This window comes from Platalea leucorodia (assembly GCF_965183815.1).
Source record: "Platalea leucorodia genome assembly, chromosome: 9".
NCBI lineage: Eukaryota > Metazoa > Chordata > Aves > Pelecaniformes > Threskiornithidae > Platalea > Platalea leucorodia.
The window spans coordinates 2,294,760-2,321,056 of record NC_138831.1 but is presented as its reverse complement, the minus strand read 5'-3'; the positions used below and the strand labels follow the sequence as shown (position 1 = coordinate 2,321,056).

At 63.4% G+C, this 26,297-nt stretch overlaps 2 protein-coding genes across 3 annotated transcripts in view; both read right to left on the bottom strand.

Annotated features, from left to right (window-relative positions):
• Positions 1-312: 312 nt before the first annotated feature.
• On the bottom strand, positions 313-5,652 carry SLC26A6 (solute carrier family 26 member 6). Its single transcript, XM_082322149.1, has 19 exons — positions 5,501-5,652; positions 5,050-5,189; positions 4,841-4,951; positions 4,387-4,562; positions 4,126-4,290; positions 3,845-3,997; positions 3,589-3,671; positions 3,346-3,493; positions 3,125-3,238; positions 2,941-3,018; positions 2,712-2,807; positions 2,483-2,589; positions 2,325-2,394; positions 2,063-2,155; positions 1,856-1,960; positions 1,121-1,306; positions 939-993; positions 531-652; positions 313-447 (listed from the first exon to the last, which is right to left on the bottom strand). Exons 1-19 carry the CDS (start codon positions 5,626-5,628, stop codon positions 424-426), a joined length of 2,154 nt encoding a protein of 717 aa, XP_082178275.1. The 5' UTR covers positions 5,629-5,652; the 3' UTR covers positions 313-423.
• A 2,888-nt stretch (positions 5,653-8,540) lies between these two features.
• The window catches only part of CELSR3 (cadherin EGF LAG seven-pass G-type receptor 3), a gene marked incomplete at its 5' end in the record, with an annotated part of 34,330 nt that continues 16,573 nt past the window's right edge, over positions 8,541-26,297 (bottom strand). Inside the window, 26 exons of one of the 2 annotated variants that reach the window (XM_082322148.1) lie at positions 8,541-10,856; positions 11,547-12,627; positions 12,808-13,008; positions 13,151-13,324; positions 14,150-14,256; positions 14,351-14,487; positions 14,655-14,768; positions 15,430-15,556; positions 16,208-16,287; positions 16,598-16,710; positions 17,271-17,445; positions 17,553-17,759; positions 17,937-18,063; positions 18,394-18,561; positions 18,868-19,048; positions 19,258-19,407; positions 19,903-20,086; positions 20,550-20,759; positions 21,469-21,563; positions 23,848-23,949; positions 24,043-24,226; positions 24,549-24,669; positions 24,826-24,967; positions 25,232-25,400; positions 25,671-25,781; positions 25,951-26,136. In XM_082322148.1, the coding sequence (XP_082178274.1) occupies positions 10,829-10,856; positions 11,547-12,627; positions 12,808-13,008; positions 13,151-13,324; positions 14,150-14,256; positions 14,351-14,487; positions 14,655-14,768; positions 15,430-15,556; positions 16,208-16,287; positions 16,598-16,710; positions 17,271-17,445; positions 17,553-17,759; positions 17,937-18,063; positions 18,394-18,561; positions 18,868-19,048; positions 19,258-19,407; positions 19,903-20,086; positions 20,550-20,759; positions 21,469-21,563; positions 23,848-23,949; positions 24,043-24,226; positions 24,549-24,669; positions 24,826-24,967; positions 25,232-25,400; positions 25,671-25,781; positions 25,951-26,136 (4,674 nt within the window). In that variant the 3' untranslated portion in view covers positions 8,541-10,828. Of the gene's footprint in view, positions 10,857-11,546; positions 12,628-12,807; positions 13,009-13,150; positions 13,325-14,149; positions 14,257-14,350; positions 14,488-14,654; positions 14,769-15,429; positions 15,557-16,207; positions 16,288-16,597; positions 16,711-17,270; positions 17,446-17,552; positions 17,760-17,936; positions 18,064-18,393; positions 18,562-18,867; positions 19,049-19,257; positions 19,408-19,902; positions 20,087-20,549; positions 20,760-21,468; positions 21,564-23,847; positions 23,950-24,042; positions 24,227-24,548; positions 24,670-24,825; positions 24,968-25,231; positions 25,401-25,670; positions 25,782-25,950; positions 26,137-26,297 lie in introns of those variants that run through there. The other variant, XR_014229213.1, reaches the window with a different exon arrangement.

Below are 26,297 nucleotides of genomic sequence, written 5' to 3'. Positions count from 1 at the left end.
GCGCGGGCCCGGGGCGCAGCAGCGCCAGTGCAGCCGGGCAGCCCAGCCTGGGGTCACTTTATTGAGCAAAGTGCATTAAAACGCAGCCTGAGAAACGCTACACGCTTTTATCCGCGACGTCACCCCGCTACCGGCGGCAGGCACCCCCCCCCCCCCCCCGCCCTCCACAGCCCCCCCAAACCCCGCGCTGGGGCTGAGCGGGGGCTCCCGGTGCCGGAGCGGGGCGCCGGGCCCTCGGGCGGCAGCAGCTGCGGGGCACGGGGGGCTGACGGCCCGGGCAGGGCCCCAGCTCTCAGCGTCCAGAGGGGCTGGGGGGGTACGAGGCCTCCGGGCCCCCGGGGTGGGTGAGTCGGTGCCGCTGGGGCGGCGAAGTTCCTCCTGCGCCTGCCCAGCTCCTCGGGGAGACGTCCTCCGCTCACGGGGCTACATTCGGGTGCTGAGGTCCACCTAAGGGCGACAGGCAGGGAGGGGGTGGCTTGGCCGCCCCCTTCTCCGTCACGGCGACGGGGACGGCGAGGCGGGGTGCGTACCGAGGCCCGGCGCCGCTCCCCGCTGATGTGGACCACGGCGTTGTCCACCGAGGGGAAGAAGCAGTGCTTGGTGATGGCCGAGCTGAAGAAGTTGCCCCGCTCCAGCTGCTCAAGGACGGGCACTGTGTGGAGGGAGAGACACCCAAAGATACGGCACCCGGCTGAGCCCAGCACCCCCAACCCAGCCTCCCTCCCTCCCGCTGTGCCGCAGGGGCCATCACCGGGGATCCAGCTGCCTCGCCATGCGCTGCGGGGCTCAGACTGGATCCCAGGGACAACCTGCAGCACCTCTCCCCTGGGGAAGCCCTGGGGATGGTGACAGCACGGAGGGAGCTGCAGGCCAGCGGCTGCGTCCCGAAGGGGCGGGCATGCCCGGCAGGGGCTGATGGCTCTCCAGAGCTGCCTCACCGGGGCAGCCGGCAATGAAGACGTCCACTTCTATCTCATGGAAATCCCTGAAGATCTGCGAACGGCAGAAAAACACGTTTCGCTGGGGAAGAGGGATGGGCAGCAGCCATCAGGCCACCCCGCAGGGCCCTGGGGACACCCTCGACGAGGCTGCCGGCCCGCCTGCTCCCCCGGCCCCTTACGTTCTTCAGGATCTTGATGGAGACGGTGTCCACAAAGCTGACGGGGCTGAAGTCCAAGATGAGAGAGTGGAAGCCAGGCTGGGGCAGCCCCAGGGTGCGCAGGGTGGGCTCGGGGGGCGCGCTCCCCTCCGCCCCGCTCAGCTCGATCACTGCCACGCCTGGACCGTTAAGCCCGTCCTCCCCATCCTGGGAGAGGGAAGGAGACCCGGCTGATGGCACAGGGGCTGGCAGCACCCCCGGCCCCGCTGGCCAGGGAGCCTTCCTCCCCCCGGGCTAGCACAGTGGGGCCTGGCCAGGCTCCTTGGCTGCCTTAGGGCGCGGGCAGCGGGTGGCCCTGGGAGCGGGTGCCTCACTCACACCTTCACCCACTTTTGGGCTCTTTCCAGATGCACCGGACCCACCCCTCTCCCCAGTGACCGTCTCCAGAGCCAGGCTCATTAGCTGGCGCCAGGTCAGCCTTTGCTCTTGCTCTTAATTCTGATTAACTCGCCTAATGGCTAATGACTCACTGGCTCCGCCACCTAATCATTAACAGCCCGGCTTTCCCCAGCGACCTTGGGTGTGATGCCGTGACCCAGTTTTGCTCCAGTGCCTCTTCTCACCCAGTGGCCCCAAACTGAATGGGGGGCCCCTCGGGCCACCGAGCCCAGCAAATGCACGGGCAGGAGAGCGAGGGCCAGGCAGGGAGGCAGTGCAGGGTGGCACCGGAGGGGTTCCCCTGCGGCAGGGAAGCACCTTTTTTCTCTTTGCTTTTTCCTTCTCCGCTTTCTTCTGCTGTCTCTTCAGCTTCTTGAGAGCCGCCTTCTTCTTCTTGATCAGGCGGTCCACGTTGACGCCGCTCTGCAAAGCAAGGCAGTCTGGTGTCCCCAGGCGCCCCACCGCCACCCCGGTGCTGGCCAGCGGAGGGCACAGGGAGCACCGGGGGGCTGGCGGCTCTCCTACCTTCTTCTTCAGGGCCTCGGCGTACAGCTCCACGTTGGCAAAATAGAGGGTGGAGGAGGAGCGGAAGATCTTCACACCGGGGACCTCCTGTGCCTGGGGGCGGATGGGGAGGGTGCTACCGCAGGGACGGAGCCCCCAGCTCCCCTTCCCTCCCCCCCTCAAAACGCCCCCCCGCTCCTTTCCCCAGCAAGCAGCCCCTGAGGGTGCTTTGAACTGCCCCGCCATTGCAGGCGGCTCCTCTCCCACCCCCTGCTGCTGTTACCATCTGGTATTCAGCCACGTCCCTGTAGACATCAGTGTCGCCGATGCGCCCCAGGATGGAGTAGTGGGGGCTGCAGGGAGCAGAGCAAGGGGCTGAGGTCACCACGGGCTTCCCCTGCCCTCGGGACGCGGCACCGGCCCCAGCCCCGAGGTACTCACACCTGGGTGCGGAAGATGACGGTGAGCAGCCCGAAGGCCACCGAGACCGCCAGGCCGATGTCCAAGTTCAGCAAGAGGGTGGCCACGAATGTCACAATCCAGACCATCTGGAGGGGGCACACGGTCAGCCGCGGCACGGCTTCCCTGCTGGCACCTGCAAGCCTCAGGGAGGGTGGAGAAACCCTCTCCAGGGACAAGAGCAAAGCCCTGGGGCCGATGAGCGCCTTACCAGGTCCACCCGGTTGGACTTCCAGAGCATGCAGAGATCATCGAACTGCTTGAACATGCCCTTGAGGTTGATGATGATGATGGCAGCCAGGATGGCCTAGGAGAGAAGTCCCTGCAGCTGTGAGGATGCTGAGGGCAGGTCTGGGGGAGAGCCTTGGCTGTTCCCCTGCCACACCACCTTGCCACGGGACGGGTGGGATATGGCACGGAGGCTGTGGGACCAGACGTACCTTGGGCAGGTCCCGGAAGAGCTCTCCGATCTTGAGGATGGTCACCAGGATGACCAGGGATGAGATGATCCCGGCTACCTGAGGGGAAGGAGAGCAGGAGGCGAGAGTTGGGCCCCGCACCGCTCGCTGTGCTCCTTGCCCCCGGTCCAGCCCCGTGGAGGGAGGCAGCGCTGCCCAGACCCACCTGGCTGTTGCCCCCTGTGCTCTCCTGCACCAGGCTGCGCGACATGGAGCAGCTGATGGCGAAACACTGGAAGAAGCCCCCCAGGAAGTTGCTGAAGCCCAGCGCGATCAGCTCCTGCAGGGACAGAGCAGTGGTGGGGGAGCACCGTGCCTTCCCCCAGCTGCAAGAAGTACAAGCTTGGTTTTCACCCAGGGAAGGGGCCCTGCCCGTCGGGGCATCACCTGGTTGCTGTCCACTTTGTAGCCGTGCTTCAGGGCAAAGATCTTGCCCAGGGAGATGCAGATGGCATAGCCCACCACAGCAATGGCAAAGGCATTGCCCACCACCTGCCCAAAGTAGCTGATGTTAGGGCCCTTGGGTGGCTTCAACCTACGGCCAAGACAGGGAAACGGGGCTCAAAAGGAGGGTCCCGTGGGCGGCGCGGTGCCCTGGTGCTGCTACCCTCACCGCCTGGCCCTGCTCACCCGCTGGGGAGGTTGCCCACCACGGTGATGCCAAACTTGGCATTCAGGTTGACAGCGTAGGAGATGCCGGTGGAGACGATGATCTGGGAGAGGATGGCTGGAGTGAGGCAGGGCCTTCCTGTGCAGGGACCGTGGCGGAGGAGGAGGGGACACATGCCCTGGAGCTGCACTCGCCAAGGCACCCCCATCCCACCTCTCCCCACCCTGGGCCACCCATGGCTGTGTCCCCACAGGGAGCTGGGGCAGCTCTGGGTACCGTGATAAGCTCGATGGGGATGGGCATGGGCAGCTTGGCGGCAAACTTGTGGTTGAGCTCTTTCACAATGAAGATGGCCACCATGGCAATGATGGCTGTCACCAGGGTGCCCACGTTGGTCTCTGGAAGCTTCTGGCAGATCTCAATGAGGGTCTAGAGGATACAGGAGGTAGGAACAGGCTCAGGAAAGCAGATGCCTCCCCGGCAGGTTTTTGGGGACCACTGTGTGCCCCACAGGTGAGTACCTGGGGGTTCCAGGGCAGCAGCAAACTCCCACTCACCATGAACATCGAAAGCGGCCCCGAGTGCTCGCCCACGGAGACCCCAAAGACATTCTTGAGCTGGGAGATGAGGACATGCACGGAGGAGGCGGTGGTGTAGCCACGCACCAGCGGGTCCGAGAGGTAGGTCACCACGAAGCCGAACTGCAGGAGGCCCAGGGCCACCTGGAAGGAGAGATGGCAGAAAGAGTGCCCCGCAGCTTGCAGCCATGGGGCACCACAGCCCCTTGTTCCCTGCCAGGCTGGGCTGGGACCCCTTACCTGGAAGATGCCTGTCAGGATAGTAATGGTGGCCACTAGCTCCACCCTGGCAGCGTCGCGCCGTTCCTCATTGACCATCGTGATGTTGGTGCCGTTGACGGACTCCAGGAAGTTCTCGCTGGGCACCAGGGACTCCGTCACGCTCCCGATCATGACGGAGATAACAGCAAAGGGGCCTGGGGCCAGGCAGGGTGTGGGCAGGGAGCCCAAGGTCAGCACCAGGACCTCTCTGAGGTCCACAGGCACCTGTCCCCTTGGGCCGGGCTCAAAGTGCACCCACTGTACTTTGGCTCTGGTATGGCCAACTACCTTCTTGGGGGGGCAAATTAAAGGCAAGAAAGGTCCCCCCCCAACCATTCATGTGGCAATGCTGTGCCGTGGATGGAGGCTTGCCCCTCCTCATCCTCACTCCCTCCCCACCATCCCCATGGGAGCACGGGGTCCCTCAGCTCACCCACGGAGTTGTGCCTGGATGTCCCAAAGAAGAAGTAGAGGAAGACGGGGTAGAAGGAGGAATAGAGACCGGTGACGGGCGGCAGCCCGGCCAGCAGCGCGTAGGCGAGACCTGGACGTGGGGGAGCAGGGAGAAACGTCACGGATGGCCGAGCCCTGGCCCCCCTGCCTGTGGGGAGCCCCCGGCAGCCTGGGCATGGCATCGCTCACCCTGGGGCAGGTGCATGATGCCCACGCTGAAGCCTGAGACGATGTCCCCCAGGAGCCACTCCTTGACTGGGTAGCGGGGCAGCCACTGCAGGAAGGGCAGGAATCGGAAGAGCAGGTTCTTGGCGGTGGAGGCTGAGCATCTGGCGGGGAAGGAGCAGGAGCCGGGGCTGAGTGCAAGTGCGGGGGCTTGGGGACATCAGCGGGGGCGGATGGGGCCCCATGGGAAGCAATGGCTCCCGTGGGATCCCCAGCTCCATCTGCTGGAGCCACGTGTCCGTCAAGGCAGGAGGACAGAGTGGGGACACGGGTGTTTGGGCTTGGAGGATCCAGCCCCTGGGTCTGCACTGTGGCTACCACAGGGACTGGGACAGCCAGAGCCAGGCTCCCCGTGGCAGCGGCGCAGGGTGCCCAGAGGGGTCCAGGCACACCCCTCCGGCCGGCGCGGTCCTACCTGGTCTTGCGGAGACAGCTGCGCAGCGAGGGCTTGGCGGGAGGTATCCGCTGCGCCACCTCCTCCAGGTCAGCCTCGCTCAGCGCCTCACGGGGTGCCCGGTGGCTCAGCGCCATCTCCGCCGCCATGGCCGCCCGGCCCTCCCGCGTGCCAGCCCACTGCGGGGAGACGAGGGACAGCTCAGCCACGTCCCCATGGCCAGGGGCACCTGGCACCCTACCCACCCTGCAGCCCCGCTCGCCCCACAGAGCCATCCCACCCCAGCCAGGCGTGCAGGATCGGCCCCGAGGCCAGGGGTGAGCCGAGTTTTGGGAGTCCTGAAGCAGCAGCAGCAGCAGCTCGCACAGGAGAGCGGCAGGCAGCCGGCGCGTGGGCAGGGAAGGAGCCGAAGCCTTGGCAATCAGCTCTGCCTGCTCCTGCCCCACGCCAGCCCCATCCGCACCACTGGGGTGCACGGATGGAGGCTGCCCCGCGGGGGGTCCCCCTCCGCCTGCCCACACAGAACCCCCTCGGTGCCAACCACCCTTCTCCTCCACGTACCACGGCGCAGCCAGGGCAGCGGGCTACCACAGCCACCGAGCAAAGCCCCAGTCACTCCACAGCCCTGTCCGCAGACTTTGTCCCTTTACACATGAGGGGAGCAGGAATGTCAACCCCTGGCGAGCGTCACGGGCTCACCATCTCTCCGCCGGCGCCCTCCCCAGCCCCCTGCGCTGCAGAGCGGGCTGAGCCCACGGGCAGGGAGGAGCGGGACTGGGATGGGGTCTCTCCCTTTGCGGGGCTGGGACGGTGGGACTGAGGCTCACGTGGCTGGTGGCCCCAGCCGGTCCTGAGATGCTCACCCATTTGCGACCAGACCCATGAGCTGCTCGTGGGGTGCCCAGGGCTGTGCCAGCACGAGTCCCCTGCTTTGCCCCCAGCCCACCTACCTGCTGTGCCCAAGCCGGTCGGGTGCCGCCAGCCGGGCGCACGCTCTGCTCCCTCTTATTAATACCTGCCCATGATCTTTGAGACACCGCTCCCTGCCTCCTGCCCTCCCTCCTGCCCTGCCAAGGTGCTGCCTGCTCCCCAGCCCCGCTACTGTGCGGCACCCGCCACGGTCCCCCAGTGCCCTGTTGTGCTGGGTGCCCCGGCTGTGGCAGGCCCAGGGCTGTCACTGCTGTCCCCAGAGCCATCCCCTCCTGGGACTGTCCTAGCCAGCCTCAGCCACTGGCCCACAGCTGTGTCCGGGGTGCCGCCATGCCCCAGCACCCGTGCCAGGCGCAGGGCAGGGGTTTTCTTGCCGCTGGGCACATCCTGGTGCCAACCTCCTGCCAAGGGCTGCCAGCGCTGGCCTCCCCGGGGCACTGCTCGGGGTCCCGCCATCACCCTCCTGTGCCCGGGGCTCCCAGAGGTGTCCCCCCGCCGCCCCACCTCCCGGAGAAGGAGCTGTGCCCGGGGCAAGGAGGGGTACCCGCAGCCTCCAGCTGTGGCATCCAGGGTATTTTCCATGGGCTCCGGCCCCTGCTTACCTGCTGGAAACGGGTGCGCTGTGCCCTGTGGACTGCCCCACTCTATGCCAGACCCAACCGTTATCTTGTTCCAAAGGTCCCCAGCAGGCACCAAAGCCCTGCTGAACGCATCACACCTTCCTGGGCTCTGCCATGACCTGGTACCACCACCGGTTTTGGAGAATTTCTGAGTCACGGTTGGCCCAGAACCACAAGGACACCGCAGTGGAAATGCAGCCACCCGTGGGCTGGGCTGACTGGTGCCAGGCTGCAGGGCAAAGCCAGTGGGCAGAGCAGGGCAGGGCAGCTGCCGGGGAGCCCCAGGTGCCCTGGGTGGTGGCACGGGGCTGGTGCGTGGCACGAGCGGTGACACCCAGGGCTGCGCTCTCTGGGGACGGAGAGACTCATTGCCATCCCGGCCGGCTGGGTGGGGGGCAGCCCGTGGCCACCCTGGCTCTCCCTGTGGTTGGTGCGACCCAGGTCCTACAGCAGCCACACGTGGACTCCTCGGCTGCCTTTCAGCAGCGGGGCTGAGCCTGCTCCCCTCAGCCTCCGCCGCAACCCCGGCCCCGCGCTGCGCCAGCCCCGTGCCCATCAGACCCACGTGGCCAGGTAGCGGCACACCGATGCCGGCACAGGTGCCCACACGCAACCGCTGCCTCCCCAACGCTTGTCTGCTCACCTGGCACAGAAGCACGAGCCGCTCAGTAGCAACTGATAGCGCCAGGTGCCATTTAGTGCCTCCTTATCGCTGCTCCCGGCCCCCACCCTGCGCCGCTGCTTCCTGCACCCCAGCCTCCAGCCCCCACCCGTGCCCTGCGCCCCAGGTGAGCTGCTCTGCCCCTGGCTCCCCGCCAGCCCTCCCTGGCCCCTCGCCCCAGGCCAGCCTCGGGAAGGGCTGCAGGACAGGACCGCAGCTCCCGGCACCACCGACGCGGGACTCCCCCGGTGCTCCGGGGCCGCCCTGGGCTGGGTCAGGCTCAGGCGCTAAGGAGGGAGCCTGTGAGGGACCGAGGGTCCGCGGTCAGGGATGGCGACCCTTGCTCAGGGTGCCGTGGATCAATACTGCCCTTTGCTCACCTGCTCTTTCCCCTCCAGCAGCAAGAAAGGGAGGGACGGAGGGCACCAGGATCACACTTGGCCTCTCCTCCTCCCGCTTCCCTCTGCTTTCCCGCAGCCCGATCGGCCCCGCTGCCTTCGGCCGCTGCCAGGCGTGGGCCCCACAGCTAACCACAGCCACCGCGGCGCTGCAGCCCTGCCAGCCAGGGCCGGGGCTGCTGGGCACCACCGCAGCCCACCCCATCTCTGCGTGAACCAGCCTGGGCAGGGCCAAGTTCAAGAACCTGGCAGCACGTGAAGTCCCCGTCACCTGGTCACCTCGCCGCAGTGACTCCCCTTCAGCCCAGGAGCTGGCTGCGAGCTCCTGCCTGAGCCCCCATCGCCTCGAGCCCCGGCGCTGCGCCCGCAGCCCCAGCCATGGATCCCGAGCACAGGGAGAGACGGCACAGAGGCCAGCACCCTTTTATAGACTTTTATTTCCAAATCTGGCGCTTCCATAATACACTTTTACACAGCCAGGGGGAGGGCGCGGGCATCTCCCCGCTCCCTGCCCACAGAATCGGGAGATGGAGAGAGGGGAAAAAAAACCAGAACAACCAAACCCCCCAAAGAAACAAAGCCAAACCCAAATCCAAGGAGGATGCTCCCCAGAGCCCAGTCCACAGCACTACAATCAGGGACCAAGCCACGGACTGACTCCTGCTTCTTGACCGGCCCGGCTCTGCGGGGACCGCGACCGGCTCTGCGGGGACAGCCACCGGCTCCACTGCTCTCTTCTTTTTTGGCACTTGTCACTCGCTCTCTGTTTGGCACCAACACAAAGCACCCCCGTGCCCAACCTGGCAGAAGAGCGGGCCCTAGGGCACAGCGGGGACAGGACACGGGTAGCCCCCGGGGTGCCGAGGGGGTAACACGGCGCTGGCTGCGGCACAGCCCAGGACTCCGGTGCTGAGCAGGCGGAGAGAAACACGTAAACGAGTTTGTTTGCGAAGGCGAAGCTGGGCAGCAGAGAGGGGCCCAGCTGTTCCCGGCACGCAGGGCTGGCAGCCTTTCCCTCTGCACGCTGGTCCCAAACGGCACGTGAACGTGAACGCCAGGCCCTCTGTCACCCAGCCCCTCTGTCCCCTCCACGTCCTCCCCGCCGACTCGGGGATGTAGCCGAGAGGCCTTGGCCTCCCCGGAGGACAGCAGCACAAGTCCTCTCCTGTAAACATGTGGGGCTGGGCTGCACTAAGAAGCTACAGCAGTGTGGTAGTAAGGCAGTAAGGAGCGTGCTGTCACGCAGCCCCGAGAGCACCACGGGGGCAGCCGAGCAGAGGCACGGCGCTCGGCGGGTGAAAGGGAGCGTGCCGGCCCCCCGAGCCGGCTGCCCCCGGCCCGAGGCTGGGGTAGGCACAGAGGAGCATCGCCTCGCGGCAGGGCCAGCGGGAGCCTGGGGCCAGGCCCCCGGCCAAGCGGAGAAACCATCAGGGTGGCCTGAATTTCCAGAGCGAGCAAAGTGCTGTTTATCCCCGTCTCCCCAAATCCAGGCCACTCTGAGCTGGGGTCCTCTGCCAGCCAGAGAGCGCAGGGACGTGTGCGTATGTACGCAGAGCGCGCAGGGAACCAGCTAGATACAACTTTTGCGAGCAATGCTGGACCCCGAGACTGGAACCACATCATGTTCCCGCGGATGCTAATCCTCTGGGAACAGCCTAGCCTGCTGCTGAGCAGGGCTGGGGTCACCCAGCTCTTTGCCTGGACCCGCAAACCCACAGAGGTTTTTTGCTCTGTAACACGCAGGCTAAAGAACACAACATACAGTGGGTAAAAACATAACGCCCATCTGCTGAGCGGAGGAAACAAGCGCTTATGAGTGGGACCATGCTGGTACGGGACGGGACTGAACAGCAAAGCTCCTTTCCTCCCCCCGCGGGTCCCTAGTGGCGAATCTGCCGCCCCACTCGCTTGTGCTCTCGCTGGTGCACAGCCCTGGCTCGTGGACGGGGGGCTGCCCCAAGGGGGGTCCCAAGGGAGGGCGGAGGGGGGCCTGGCTGCGGGGCCAGCACGGCTGCAGGGGGCTGAGGGACGCCGGGCAGGAGGACGGCGCCGAGACGCGTGTGGAGCTGCACGGTGGGAGGGCGAGAGGGGCAGCGGGGCCAGCTGCCCTGCAGTGGGGATGGGACGGAGCGGTGCTGGCAAAGCCGTGAAGGCTGCGCCTGGCACTGTCCCTCCAGCCCACCAGGATCACAGTTCCTGGTACCCCCAGGGAAGCCGGCAAAGGGCTGTTGGTGAGACAAATGCTCCAGGTCCTGGGAACAGACCATCCGTAAAAATAACCATAGAAATTTCTCTTCTCTCTGATTACAAAGATACAAAAAGGTAGAAAACCCTCCCCGGCCCCCACGTCCTGGGCTCCGTTTCCATCCCCCTGCCCACCCTCCGCACACACGCAGGCACACACGCACACCCTGCATACAAACGGGTCGCAGAGGAAGACCTCGGCCCCGGGGGGGTCGGAGAAGCCACCCTCGCCCGAGCAGGCTCCTGCCGTACCTGTCACACTGGGCAGGCGACGGGGAGCACGGTGGCAGCCACGAGCCCGGAGGCTCCCGGCGGTGGGTGGTGCGGGCCGCCGGCCCCTCAGCCCGGAGGGCAGGGGAAGGCAGGGTCGGTTTTGGGCCTCTGACCACCATCAGTTCTGGCCCCTGCCCCCTGGGACACCAAACCTCAGCTGGCAGCGCCTGGCTAGGCAAAGGGCCCTGCTTCTTCTGTCTCTCTTGTGGACAGCTTCGGCCCCTCAGGAATGGCCCTCGTTTCTCGTTATTCTTCTCGGAGGAAAGAAAAACAGCGTTAAGCCGTGGCATCTCCCCTGGGCTCCAGCTGCCACCCCCCAGTTACGCCAGATGGGGACAGGGCAGAAACCCACTCCAACGTCAGGGCAGGAACAACTGTCTACAAGTCCCTGAGTTCAGGGAAGAGGAAAGGAGGGATGGGATGGGAGCAGTACCAGCAGGGAGCAGAGCTGGAGGAGAAGAAATGACAGACTGGGACAGGGTCCCTGGGCAGAAACGTGGCTGGGGCAGGCAGGGCTCCTGTAGGACTTGGGCTCTCTCCTCCTCTCCAGCCAGCCTGGCCCTCGCACACGTCTGCTCGTTGGGACTTACAGCTGGCTCTGAGCAAGGGGACCAGCCATCAGGGCAGCCTGGCGGCACAAAGCATCTTCCCCGAGCCCCCTCAGGCCACAAGTGAGGGCCATCGCTTCTGGCAGAGCGAGCAGGCTCAGATACAGATGCTTCTGCTCGTGCTGCGCTGCAAGCGCCCAGAGGCGTCGCACCCCAGGGTTCTCCCTGCCCAGTCCCTATTCAGGACGAGGAGACGCCTGCCACTCGCCCCAGGGGCTCACCCTTACACAGCCCTGTCTCCCCAAACCAAACCCCCGTGGGGAAGAAGCCAGGCAGGCAGACGATGCGCAAGACCAGCTGAACGAGGCCTGGCCGAGGAAGGGACACACTTACTCCGAGTCTGGCGACAGCTCCGAAATGCTGTGGGAGGTGGCGGAGCGAGGCGTCGAGGGGCACATTGCGGAGGGCGTCGAGGAGGTCTGCACGGCAGAGGGGGTGGCGGTGGTCTGGGGGCCTGAAGGCGTGCTGGAAGATTGCACCGAGGACAGGACGGAGGAGTTAAAAGAAGCGAGGATGGAAGAAAGGATATCTAACTGTTCAGTGGAAGGATGGCGGCTGGGAACGGCCTCCAGGTTCTCTCTAGAAGGCTGTCTCCTCGACAGTGGCTCTAGGCTTTCCCTAGACAGCTGCCTCCTAGAGAGGCTCCCCAGGTTGTCCTGTGAGGGATGCCTGCTAGGCACTGTGTCCAGAGGCTCTCTGGAATTAGATCTTCTGGAGAGAAAGTCCAGCTGCTCCCTTGAAGTTTGTCTAGCCGATGCTAGCTGGTCCCTTGAAGGCTGTCTTCTAGAAAGCAAATCCAATTGTTCTCGAGAAGTATCTCGACTTGGCAACGTGTCTATTCGGTCTCTGGACACTTGCCTACTTGGCAATGTATTTAGCCACTCCCTAGAGACCTCTCTTACTGGCCCACAGTCTAGCTGCTCTCTTGACCCAAATCTGCAGGGTAAAGTGTCGAGGTGGTCTCTGGAACCCTGCCTCCGGGGCAGCGTGTTCCCGTGATCTCTCTGACTGGGCCTAGGAGCCAGTAGATCCAAGTTTTCCCTAGACCCGTGTCTGCTCGGGATACTTTCCAGGTGTTCGGTAGACCCATGCCTGCTGGGGATAGTGTCCAGCTCCTCCCTGGACCCGTGCCGGCTGGGCACGGCTTCCAAGCACTCTCCTGAGTTGTGTCTGCTCAGCTGCTCCCGGGACATCTGTCTCCTCATCAGCATGTCAAGCTGCTCCCGTGACGAGTACCGGCTGGCTGGCTGCGACAGACTGCCCGCCCCAGAGTAGATCCTGCCATAGGAGGCGGCGGGGACAGCCCTGTGACCCAGCGTGGAGGTCTTGTACCACGTCAGCTCGTTGGTCATCCTGCCGACGGACGGCAAACCTTGGAGAGTCGGAGGGTACTGGAGGCGGTTCTTCAAAATCCCTGCACCGGACAGAAAGAGAAGTCAAATCTTTGCGTAACAGTGAAAAGAGCACGGAAGCCGGGGGAGATAAGCCATACCTCCCCAAGGACATGACACGATGGATCTGATGCTGAGCCTTCAGGGCCATGTCAGCCTGAGACAGGCCAGGCCACCCTTGCCTGCTTGCTCCAGGCCATTACCTTTTCTTTGCCGTTGGGTCTGGGTGAGGGAGTTCTCATCCCCGCTGGTCAAGGCTAGGTCTGGCTGATTATTGTTGGCCGCATCCTTGTTGATGTCGAATCCCAGCTTCCGCTCGGAGCCCCACTTCTGCAGGGAGCAGGGGTGAACCTCACACTCGCCCAGAGCCGGCCAGTATGACATGAGGTCATTGCCATCCACGTCTGGCAAAGGACACAGCAAAACAGGGCCCGGGAAAGAGGGAGAGAGTATTTCTGTGAGCAGGAATTGAAGCCATCGCAAGACACGGCCTGGCCCCCAGAGACCTGAGCTCACCCTTTCCCCTGCCAGAGCCCCGGGACTTGCCTTTGGGAGTGGTGTTGGCGGGATTAGTGAGGAGGCGTTCGCTGTGTGCTGCCCGCTTGAACTGGCGCTGGAAGCGGCCCCGCAGGCGCACGTTCTCCTCGCTCTCCGAGGACGGGATGGAGAGGCTGCGCTCTTCGTCCAGAGACAGGTCACTGTCCGAGTCCGAGTCCTGGTCTGTAGGGACACAGCGTGTGTTGGGGAGACATTTGGAACGAAGGTGGGTGAGGCTTTTCAGCCCAAATGGGGAAGGACAGACTCGTGCCTGCGAGTGTCACCAGTTAAATGACCGCATCACCAAATAACGGAGGCAGGGAGGGACCCAGAGGTCTCTGCTCTGACCCCCGCCCAGGGCAAGGCCAGCCAGGCTCTGGCTGCCTCCAGGAGGGCAGAACCACCCCAGGGCTGAGCACCCTCGTGAGGGCAACACCACCCCTCGCTGCCCTTCCCTCGGCAGCAGCCTGCCCCTGCTCCCCCTGCCCTTTCACCAGGCACCCGTGAGAGCAGCCTGGCTCCGTCTCGCAGCACCTCCCTGTCAGGCAGCTACAAATAGCTGTAAGATCCTCTTTGCCTCCTCTTCCTCCAGGCTGAGCAAACCCACCTCCCTCAGCCTCTGCTCACCCGTCCCAGGCCCCAGCCCCAGCGACGAGGGTAGCCCCTGCCAGTCTCACTCCAGTGGGTCAGTGCCTGTGCTGTACTGGGGAGCCCAGTGTCCCCACGGACCCCACGACAGCCTACGCCTCCCCCTCTTGCCTCCTCTATTTCTAGCTCCTTGGAGACTGGCTATGCCCTTTGCTGTCTGTCCAGGAGGAGGCTGTGCTGTACAACACAGCTGCTGCCTCTCCTTTATATCCGCAGCGTGTTTGGGAGTCACAGCCGAACACAGGGTGGAGGATGTAACCATACAGCCAGAGCCTGCACTGGGAAGGATTTCCTTAAGCCAGGAGTTAATTTGGGATGCGCTGGGTCGGCCCCAAACCCGGGCGCTGGGCTGAGCCTTACCTCCCCCGGCATCACGGTGGAACATGGCCACGTCAATGTCCGTGGGGCCGGCGTGAGCCAGCAGGCTGTGATCCAGGGCCGAGCCCTGACGCGCCGTCACGTTGTCTCTGAAAGACAGGAGGCTCAAACAGTCACAGCGGCAGGAGCCCTCGGCTCTGCCCGGGTGCTGCTGGCACCCCGGAGCCCCGCGCCGCTCCCTACCTGAGGTAAGCCCGCTGGCTGGAGTGGGTGCGGGCAGAGCGCACGCTGCTCACCGACGAGATGGTGGAGGCCCCCAGGGTGATGCGGATGAGCCCGCTCTCCTCAAACAGCGCCGTGTTGTTGTAGGCGTTGGGGCCCTGGCAAGGTGGAGAGAGAGGCACGTACCCTGTTAGGTGCCACAGCAGCCAGGGGACAACCTTCCCACCCACAGCTGCCGTCCCCCAGGGAAGCAGGGATGTCCCCGTCCCTGTCCCAGGCAGGCAGCCTCTCCCCAGACTCCTGGGCTGCTCCTGCTCTTGCCCACCTGCGCGCTCCTCGTGGCCTCCTCGCTCTGCCCCTTCTTGCCAAGGCAGGCCAGCTTCCAGGCCTCCTGCACCTCCTCGTTCAGCACGCAGAACAGGACCAGCACAGCCAGGCCCTGCGGGGAGAGATGCCGTGAGAGACAGCCCCTTGCTGCTGGCCGACCTGCTCGCCTGCAGCACCAGATCCTGGCCGCTCCCTGGCTCCTCCAGAGCCCAGCATGTCAGCCCTGGGGGCCACCAGGACAGGGACACACCACAGAGCCCCTCGACACTGATCAGCGCTAACCCCCATGGTGGCCATGGGTGAGGGAGGAAAGGGTGGGGTGTCCCCCTGGCTGGCAGTGGCCAACGAGCAGCTGGCAGGGTCCCCTGCAGCAACACCAGCCATGGTGGTGGCAGGAGGTCTGCGGGGTGTTGCCGTGGGTCACATTTGGGGTGTCCGACACCTCTGTTGCAGGCCACTCTCTGGCTCTGCTCTCTGAGAGCAGGGAGATCCCTTCCCTCCAGAGATGGTCCTTGTTGCCCCTTAGATGTCACCTCTGAACCAAGCACCTCGCAGCCACCTCCTGCTCCGTGCCACCGCTCACCGCGGGCATGGCAGCGAGGGCCGGCAGGAGCCACTCGCTGCTGCAGCGGTGACAACGGCAAGGACAAGGAGCCCAGCGGGATGCTGGGGGCTCAGCGTGGGTGCCCACTCTCCACCGACGGCTGTGGGGACCGCAGGGACGCTCTCCTGGGCTGACCTGTGCCCTCCCCTGGCAGAGGCCGGGCAGTTACCTGGAGGCTGCAGAGGACAGTGTAGAGGTAGTGGAAAGCCAGGACACTGTTGTTGACAGCCAAGAGGCCAAAGAGCCAGGTAGTGCTAATAACTAGAAGCAGAACAAAGGAGCTCCGTAACGTCATGCTGGAGAGAGAGACAGACAGACAGACAGGCACACAGACACACACCGAGAGGTTAGTGCGTGTTGTTAATCTACAGTCTAGTGCTCGCAGACAGCAATCCAGAGGGGAAAGCGCGCTCCTGCCCAGCCCTCCCTGCTGCGCCCGGCACTGCGGGCTCATCTCTGCGCAGCGGTTCGGCTCGTCCCGACTCCCAGGCCTTCCCTTCTGGATCACACATGGCAAACGCAGGGGCCCGAACGACACAGGTCACTCGGAGCCACGGAGAGCTGAGCCAAGCTCCAGGGCTGGCCCAGGAGGGAGCCGGGAGAGGTCTCGGACGGAGCATGGAGGGGAAGAAAAAGCAGGTGCTGAGAGTCGACAAGGGCAGAGTGTTGAACCCAGGCAGACACAAGGGGTGGCTGTGAGGGCAGGCGGTGAAGGGGGACAGGCTGGTGGGACAGCGTGGAGATGGGGACGAAGGAACAAGAGGAAAGGACAAAGTTTAGGAAGGGTTAACGTGGCCGGCAGGTGTGGGAGAGGAGAGCGGCTGCAAGGCTGACACTGATGCAGAGAGGGACACTCTGCGATGGTGGAAGAGGGAGGATGATCACTGAAAATACTAAAAACCACGAGCCACAGGAGCTCTGCTGGGAGTTTGGCCACTAATACTCACAGAACCGATTTCTTCTTGGTCTCCTTTTGGCCTGGGGAACAGGACATCTTGGCCACAAGCAGGAACATGACCCCATTCATCTGAAAGCGTTGGCACTGATTAGAAGCTGTGCCAAGGGCCGGCTCTGACCTGACATCCCCAGCGCAGAGCGTGGGCAGACTCCAGGTCCGCCAGGCCCATGGGAACGTCCCCTCCTTTCCCCTTCGTGCCCGAGCCATGGCCTCCCCCAAGTTTGGCTGGAGCGAGGAGGAACAGAGAGAGGGCCTCTAACTGAGGAAGGAGAATACAGAGAAGGGGGCAGGCAGTGGGCAGCCGAGGAAGGGGCGAGTGCCCGTGGTGTGGCGAAGGGAGGCAGGATTGGGCTGTGGGTGAAACAGGACAGGGTTTTACCACAATGACGACAGTAATGGGGCCTGCAAAGCTCCAGACCAGCTTATCATGAATGGAAATCCAGCAGAAGTCAGGGTTCCCGTAGCCTTCAGGATCCAGGCCAACAGCCAGCCCTGCAGGAGGGAGGGAGAGGTCAGGTCCAGACCCAGCAGCCTTGGACTTGCTCAAGCCATGTCAATCCCATCCCAGCACTGCAGGCTGCGAAGGGGCTCTCTTGCTGCTCCTTGCCCTGTGCACAGGCTTCCCTGCCACAGGGGAACGAGCCAGGACCGCAAGCCCCAGCATCAGGGCCTTTATTTCCTTTTCTCCAGGCGTCCCTGACCCAGCCCAGCCCAGCAGGTATTCACTGCCAGCAACAGATCACCCAAGCACGCAGGCTTGGGAAACCAGGAGACCTTAACCACAAGCCCTGGGACAGCAGGAGCCCCGTGCTCATCGAACAAGCCATGGGGAGATGCGCTGAGGAATTACTTCTCCCCAGGAGGCAAGACGACAGCCCTTGATAGGTGGTCCCCAGCTGACCACCAGAGCACTGCTCGCTGCCAGCACTGCTGGCCGTGGCAAGCCCACCCTCAGCTCTCCCACCGGGTGAGCGAGCCAGGCAACACCAGGGGATCAGGAGGCTGCTGAGAACCGGCGCTCTTGGCATGGCTGTAGGACAAGCAGCTCTTACCGGTGATGATGGCGGGCACTCCCCAGCCGATGGCATAGTAGAAACGCATGGCCCCGAAGTTGACATTGCGGGCTTCCGTCTGCATGCGGTAGATGTGGAGGCCCTGGACGAAGAGCCAGGCGAAGGTGGAGAGGAAGAAGCAGTGGAGGAGGATAGCAATCACCGTGCAAAGAAACTGGGGAGACAAAAGCCACTCAGAGATGGTCCCACAGGGCCAACGCTAACTGCATCATCCATGCATCACCCCCACCCCCATGGGCGTGCTTGTTCAAGCCCACAGACCTGGTTCTCGGTGCGGTTGATGCCCAGGAGAAAGAGCAGCTCAGAGAAGAAGAGGGTGACTGATATGTTGGAGTGGATGCTACGTGTGTTGGACTTGAGGCCTTTGAGGCAGGTCAGGAAGGAGAAGGTGAGCAGCAGAGCCACCAAGGAGAGAGACACCAAGGAATAGGTGACAATTGCCAATGTCTCCAGGTCACCTTCCAGTTGCTGCAGCAGCGGAGAATGAAAGGCAAATAGCGGTGTTAGGGGGAGACGTGGGAAGCCTGCTGGGCTCTCAAACTCTACTTGTGTCCTACAGGGAATTTTCTGCCTGTGCCTGCTTATTCTGGGACCTAGTGGCTAACAGCCCCCACCACCGCCCACAGCCCCGCAGGCTGAGGTTACCTCTCGGTGCGAGCTGTCCATGAGAACCCCAAAGGTGCCAAACTGGGAGCACTGGCAGTGGACGTGTGTGGCGTTTCGGTACACAAGTTCGCAGTCCCTGGCTGTCCAGAAGCCGGAGGGGTTGGTCCTGCAGCCACCAAAAAGTAGAGCGCACTTAGGAGAGAAGACAGATGAGTGTGGTGTGTGGGGAAGGAACCGCAGAGAAGAGGGGTGACTGGCAAGGCATTTCTACGAGCAGATACAACTGTGCTCCTACAGCTGAAGTACTGGAGCCGGAGCCCTGCAGGGACCCTGCTGTGCCCTCCCAGCAGGAACGAACCCCCTGGGAGGGGGTGGCAACCCCCACATCCCAGTGCTGCCCAGGCACGCAGCCTGTCATGGCCAGGGAGACTCGGGGAACGAGGAGGTGCCTGGGGAAAGCAGCTCAAAGCGAGTGGCCCAGCTGTGCTCGACTCACGGGCTGGAGTGGTTCCACTGGACGCAGAGAGGTTTGCTCCTGTTGGTTGTCTCCAGCAGGCAAAATTCCAGCACGAGAGGGGTGTCCAGGGGCCCCCGCAGGAAGGTGTGATTGCTGAACACAGACACGCTCACGATGGGGGAGTTCATCACGGGATTCTTGGGGAGCCTGCAAGGAGCAACAGAGCTCTACCATCACCGTGCCTGGCAGCTGCAGCCCTCCGGGGGCTTCCCGGACATCCCACGCTGATGTCTCGGAAGGAAGAGCTCTGCCCAGCCCGCACCATGGGGTCAGGAAACATGGGGCAGAGCAACGCCAAGGTGGGGACGAGGCAGAGCACCGCAGGACCGTCTGGCTGGGAACCAAACCCAACCCATCGCAGACAGACTCAGCAACTGCCGGAGGGGGCAGAGCAGAGTCCAGCCAGCCTCTCCCCACTGGCGCTTGCGGAGGGCAAAGGGGAGGAGGACGTACCTGACGCTGCGGCGATCCACCTGGTAGCGTGCAGGCAGCAGCCCCCCCAGGGTGCGGTACATGATGAGGATGATCACGGTGAGAGCGGGCTCAGGCTCTGGCAGCACCTGCCTCGGGGAGGAGTTCTCCACAGTGTAGTTCCCTTCGCCCCCAGCCAGCGTGGGCACCGCCGTGGGGGCAGCTGAGGCACACAAGGGGATGGTGAGAACACAGACACGCTGCTCGGAAGGCAGCTTGTGAGCCCACCAGGAGCCTTTGGGATGTGAAGTCAGAAGCTCTGAGCTCTCAAGGGTGACTTGTGGACCTCTGACAGAGCCAGGTCTCAGCAGGGACACATCTTCCCTTCCACGCCCACCCATGCTGTTCCCCGAGCGATGCTCACGTGCTCACCTTCAGCTTTCGGGGGGCTCAGCACCGACAGCGGCAGCACAACATGGGTGTGGGGGTCCCAGGCGGGCTGGCCGCGGAAGAGGCTGCTGTGGTAGCGAGGGTAGCGCCGGCGGACATGGGAGTGGTTCTCCATGCGATCGATGCTCAGCACTGCAGAAGAGCAAGGGGGTCAAAGTCAGCTCCAGGATGGCCACCTGGAGAGCAACCATGCTCCAGGGCACCCCAGGTTTGAAGTCACTGGCAAAGGGTCCGTACAAGCCACAGGGTGGGTTGTGGATATGTCCCGTGTTTGGGCATGCCATGAGATCCCAGCACCCACAGTGCTCCTTCCCAGCCCAGACCCTTGCTCTGCCATAGGGCAGGCTACTTCTGCCACTGAGGCCAGCAGCTTTTTCACTAGCAACTGGGAGTTAACTGGGAGAGGGCAGCGCACTGCTGGCTCTTGGTGGTGCGTCATCTACTCCAGGCAGGGATGGGACCAGGACATCCCTCACGAACACCTCCCCATGTTGGAGAGAGCCACCAAGGAGGTTATCTGCACCCTCGCTGAGGTGAAATGAGATGATGAGAAGGGGACAGAGCGTGATGGAGGAGTGGCTCTGCACCACCGCGGCCAGGCCCAACCACCAGCCAGCTCCTACTCACTGATGTTGGGGGTGATGACGCCGACGGGGTTGAGGTAGGTGAGTTTCATGTTGCTGGCCAGCGTGCCCGAGTAGTCCCGCAGCTGCTCCATGAGGCTGGCGCTGCCGTGCTCGCTGTGTGGCAGCATGGCCCAGTGCTCCCGGTTCTCGGGCGCCAGCACGGAGCTGCCTGCGCGCAGCAGGTTCTGCATGGGAGAGACACGGGGGCAGGGGGTGAGGGAAGCACTGCCTTTGGGCCCCATCCTGACCACCCCAGGCTGCAGCACAAGGGCTTGGCGAAGAGGGGTGCTTTCTGCTACGACAGGCCCCCACCCTCAATGCTCATCAGCCAGTGTCCTGCAGAGACACTTTCCCTGCACCCCTGCCATGACGGACTTGCAGCAATGAGACCTCCCTTTGCCTTCCCTTCCCCAGGCTGAGCAAAGCCAGCTCTCTGCCTCTCCTCATCCACCCTGAGCTCCAGCCCTGACCACGCAGGTGGCTTTCACAGGTCTCGCTCCTGTGGGTCAATGTCGGCGTGGCACTGGGGAGCCCAGTGCTCCTGACGTTGTCTCACGACATCCTCGATCCCCTCAGAGACCCGGGCTCAGGGTGGCTAATAAAGAGAAGTAGCATCAGAAGCCACCCTGATCTGGGGGAAGGACTCACCTCATTGAAGTGGGCATCCTGCGTGGCTGTCAGGCCAAAGCCACGCTGCCGGCTCTCAAAGGCCATAAGGCGGGACAGCAGGCGGAAAGTGATGTGCACGTCATTGCCAAAGTAGTGGTCCATGTGGTCTGTCACGGCCCGGAGCCGGTGGGCCAGCTTCTTGGCTTCAATTGTGTTGAGCTCAGTCTCGTTCCTCTCCAAGCCCTCCAGCTGCCAGTGGGGAGAAAGGAGGGGATTAAACAATTAAGTGGTTCCTCCCTGGGAAAGTGGGATGCTGCAGGCCCTGCTTGGCCCAGAGATGATTTCTGAAACCATGGCACAAGCCAGGGACACTCGCAGTGGTGGTCACTAGAACAGGGAGCATCTCTGGCAGACAAACAGCCTCCAGCAACACATCAGGGGTTGCACTGGGCCAGGCCCAGCTAACCCAGTACCATACATAACAGAGGCCAAGGAGATGAAAGGACAGGGCAAGCATCTAGAAATACTTCCCTGGAAACTCTCCTGGCTTCAGTTACAGTTCAGCCTCAGTGGGATGCAAGTGTTTAATGAACTTGCCTGGATACATCAAAGGGATGAAGGGTCTGGGAGCTACAGATGTCCCATGGGGCAGACATCCCGCCAGCTTCAAACAATTCAGCCCTGCTCAGGGTTATTTGTTTTCCTCTCAAATACTGGGGCAGGACACAGGTCATTTCTGACAGGGACACTCAAGAGACGAGACGAAACCAAAGTGAACTTCAGCTCAGACCAATGCTCCCACAGGATGGGTTTGGGGGCAGGAGATGGGAAGAGAAAGGTGCTGAGCACTGTAGCAAGGCTCGCTCCTACTCTAGGTGCCCACGGAGAGCTGAGCTCTTTGAAACCTTGCTCGTACGGCTCCTGCCCTGTCAGGGCTGCAGAGCCGAGAGGGGATTACCAGCACGGAGAGCTCCTTGAAGGCAGGTGAAGTGCAGTTGAAGAGATCTGGCTCCAGCCAGCCCTTCTCCTCATCACAGTGTCTGATGGCTGCACCTAAAACCGGGAGGAAGGGCACGTCTGAAATGCAGCACGGGATACACGTTTCCTCCACTGCATCCCCCCTGCAGGGACCCTCTGCACCAGCTAACCCCAAAGAGCAGCACCAGCAAGCGATGGGGAGGGCCTGTAACACCCCAGGGCTGTCCTCCTGCTCTGCACCAGTGCAACCCATTCCACCCTTGGTCTGCATCATCTTGGCAAGCTGCTGCCATCCCCTCCCTCCAGGAGCTGGGTTCCTATGCGTGCTTCTGGGCTGCATCACACAGGTGCCATCACACAGAATTGCAAAGAGGAGTAAGTGACTTGGCAGGGCTCAGGCTGGAGAAGCCCTTGGTTACTGGTGGGGATGTGTCCATGTTCTCAGGGCACATTTGACCCCAACCTACTGAAGCCCATGCAGCTCTAGGCATCCCCCAGCTGACAGCCTGCAACGTCTGCTGAGGTCCTGCGTCTTTCTGCAGGACAAAGTCACCCCAGGAGGACAACACCCCTGCTGCGGGGCTGGCAAACCCGCCCCAGAGACGAGCCCCTGCAGCCGAATGGGATGGAGGAGTGGGATGGAGGAGGACCCATCCAGCAGCGTGGGTTCAGAGTACCCAGTGTAAGACCCCAGTCCCTGACTGGGGCCCAAGCACTACTGCACAGCAACAGAGATACCAGCAATGAATGGGATCAGCTGTCAACCATCACCAAAAGCACTGCTAAAGCCAACATGGAGAGCGGTGTCCTGGGCCGGGAGCGTCACCACGTGTGCTTTGAGCAAAAGGAACCCGGGCAACCCCAGCATACCTGGCAGGACTGTGGACCAGGCCCTCCTGGGGAAGGCACCAGGGCACAGGAGCCCACCCAGGCGCCCATGGCTGGGAGAGGGCAGCAGTGTGGCCAGGGCGGGGAGAGGGAGCCTGGAGCAGACTCCAGTTGCGGCTCAGAAAAGCCCCAGCGACTAGCATGCCCTCTCCCACCATCGCCAGCTCCCAGCTGTCCTCCCCAACCACCTTTCGCCCAGCTGCAGAGGCACAGGGACCACTGCCATTGCAGCCGACAGCAGGGAAAACAAAGAAACCTCCACACTGCTGGCCTTCCCCTGGCAGAGAAGAGGGATCGGCAGAGAACAGAGATCAGCTCAGCTGCAGATCTGGGCAGGATCCAGCCCTCAGGTCCCTCTGCCTCCCCTTGCCAACGGGGCAGAGGGAACAGGACCTTGTGCTGAGCATGCCCATCAGTTCCTCCACCCCACGGCCATTCCTCCATGGCCTCCACGGCCTCACTACCCATTGCTCATCACCAGCTCCTTCCCCTCCCAGCCTAAGCAAACGGGTACCAGCCCAGGAGAGCCAGCACCCATCCCAGCCGGGGGGCAGAGCGCAACCTGCCCAGAGCCAAAGCTGCGGGCTCAGGACAGTGGGTGGCAGGGGCTGCATGCGGCTGCAGCCGGGTTTGTGCTGGTTAGTGCTCTGGGAGCAGGGAAGCGGCGTGTAAGAGCGGTGAGGCCAGGCAAAGCGTTGGGAAGACACTCGGCAGCTCCAGAAGCGGCGGGGAAAGTGCAGGGGTGTGCAGGGTGCCAGGCAGGGAGCAGGGAGAGAAAGCCGCATGGCGCAGCCCTTACAGCACAGGGGGAAGGAGATGGGAGCAACCTTACCTGCACCCCTCAAGCCTGAGCACGGAGGGCGAGAGAACCGGGGAGAGAAGCGACAACAGTTAGGAGCCAAACCTGCCTCCTCCCGGGGCGAACGGCTGGAGAAGGACAGGGTTTGTATTGTCCCCTGGGGCTCGCGCTGCCCTGCAGTCCCAGTCACCCTGCTCACACCTTTGCTGTCACCGAGGACAGCCTCCTCCAGCTCGGGACGTGACTCCTACCCGAGACACTCACCTAACGGCACGCTGTGCCCTGCTCCCCTCGCAGCGCGCACCAAGGACGGGGCCGGCGGAGCCGCAGCAAGGCGCTGCGGGTGCCAAGCTGCTATGCCAGGCCTGACCCCAGCCTCGAGCCCGCTGAAACCCAAAAGCAGCAGGGAGAAGGTGGGGACCAAGGCTGAAGGAACAGCACAGCCCCGGGGCCGAGCCTAGACCCTACAGCCTGTTCCCAGCCCCATCGCCAGCCCCCTCTGCTCTCCCCCAGGCTGCGGCATTTTCTCCTCCAACTTCCTTCACCCAGCCCTCAAGCCCAGCTAAACGGGACTGGGACAGCACGAGAACAGAGCGATATTGCTGGGGCTGCTACAGCCCCTGGCAGGACAGCCAGGCTGCCCCCTCCCTCCCCATCACATCCCCCACTCACCCAAGGAGCCTTTGGGACACAGCACCGCAGCCGAGAAGCCAAACTTGGTCTGGGGCCACCACACACCTGCCTTCAGGGTTTTGGGGCAGCCATCGTAGAGCACTGTGGAGACAGGCACGCCGAGGGGCCGGTCACAGGGGGAGGCCACTGACGCCAAGCCCCGCGGCACCAGCTCCCCGCCGTGCCCACACTCACCCTCGCAGCCGCTGGGCGTCACCTCGGCAAAAGGGCTGTCGCAGCTATTGCACTGGCGCCCGATGACCCCGGGCCGGCAGTGGCACCGGCCCGTCTCCTTGTCGCAGGAGCGCGAGGTGGAGCCCACGGGGTAGCAGTCACAAGGCAGGCAGGCGTCGCTGCCTTTGGGGCGGTAGTGGAAGTCCTGGGGGGAGATGGGGACAGCCATCAGAGAGCCCATCGGGACAGCAGCTGAGGCCAGTGCCGGGGGAACTGCTGGAGCTGGGGCAGAAAAGGGCCAGGCTCTCCCGATTTGCAAGCACCCCCACTGCCCCCATCACCATCACCATGCTGGGGCAGGAGGGACACGCAGAAGAGCTGAGCAGGGATCCAGCCCAGAGGTGGGCACACAAACCAGGGCCTGGGCAGCTCCCAGGCCTTTGGAGGGGACAAGGAACAGCATCAAGGACAAGCAGGGATCCAGGCAAGCCATGGGCCACGTCCCCATGGGCACAGCTGCCCCTCACCTTGCAGTGGCACTGCCCGTTGGTTTTATTGCAGTCGGGGTCAAAGCCCTTGTTCACATCACAGTTACAGGGTCCGCAGGTGGGGTTCCCCCACCAGCCCTTCGGACACTGCTGGTCCATCCTAGGGAGAGAAATACCCCACTGTTATAACAGCCAAATCCTCCAGGCCTTCTCCTCCCACCAGCCCAGCTGCTCAGCAGCTCCAAGGAGCCGAGTGGCACTGAGAGGTCCCTGGTCACATAGCCGGGATGGCCCTGCCCTGTGCTCCACATCTCACCTGTGCTCGCAGTACTGCCCGAAAAAGTTCTCTCCACACTCACACACGTAGCCCAGGGGTGAGCCGGGCTTGCGGCGACACACCGACTTGTTCTTGCAGGGGTTGAGGTGACACACATCCACGCAGTCCCCTCCGTAGTACCCTGAGATGTGGACAGAGAACACCGTGTAAAGCAAGCACCTTCCCCCTGAGAAGGGCCAGAGCACCCAGGAGTGGATTCAGGGGGCTCAGGAGGGATTTTGTTCCCCACAAAAACTAATGAGTGTCTGGCAGGGATTTCTGGGCCCAGGACTGGCCCAAGGGATGGGCAGGAAAGCAGTCACAGGCCAGGAGGGAGCCACAGGGGGAGAGGAGCAGACAGAGAGGCGTGGAGAACAGCAGGGTGGCAGGGCGCTGCAGGCCCTACCTGGCTGGCAGACGCAGGAGTAACTCTGCCACTCGTCCTTGCAGACGCTGTTGGCCGGGCAGGGGCTGGAGTCGCAGGGGCTCGGCACGCTGCAGCCAGCCTCCACCCGCAGGGCATGGCTGGGCTTGGGCAGCGCGGTCCCGGTGACGCTGTCACCCAGTCGCACACCCTGCAATGCAGGTGACAAATTCACGGTGAAGCCAAGGCACACACGCGAGGCTCCAGTCCTCGTGCCCTCTGCAAACCCCCAGGAGCAGCCACCCCCCATCACGCCTGCTGCACTGATTTATGGCTGCCCCACGGCACCTCGGAGCCCTGAATGCTCAGAAGGAGACTGTCACCAGCAGGATGGACGCTGGCAGCAGCTGCCAGGCCTGTGTTTCCACCTCTCCATGTAACAGACCCGCTGGAAAGGGAAGGCTCGGAGCAATGGACTCACCTGTATGCAGCCCCTCAGCCCGTTCTGCACCTCGCCAGATCCCAGGACTCCCCCCACGTGCAGGTGTTTCACCTTCAGGCCATGCAGTTCATTTCCAACAACCACTGTGTCCTGTAGAAGGACAGGGAGCAACGTGGGGCACCTGGCACTAGCCCTGCCCCAGCCCTGTCCCTCTCCTGCCCCAGCCCTCTCTGAGCGTGCAGAGGCCCAGCCCGGCCCGGGTACGCCAAGCATCCCCCACGGTTCCTGTCCTGGTGCCGGGCTCTCAAGCAGCACTTACCTGGTAGAGCCCAAAGTCCAGGGTGAGGGTGATAACGTAGCGTGAGTCTCGCCCACTGCGGACATCCCGCAGCTCCAGCTGGAGGTCGTGCCATCTCCCATCGCTGAGCTGCAGCTGGTCCAGGAGGAGGCTGGTGCTGCGGCCGGACCCTCTGCTCACCATGAAGGAGAGGAGGCCCCCAGCCAGCTGCAGGGGGAGACAGCAATGGCAGCAGTGAGCAAAGGCCTCGCCAGCTCTGGCTGCCTCCAGCCTACCCTCCCTCTGAGCATGGGGAGGGAAACCCAGCCCTGCTAAACACCTCTCCCCGCAACCACCCTCTGCTTGGGCTGGAGTCAACGTGGAGGGCA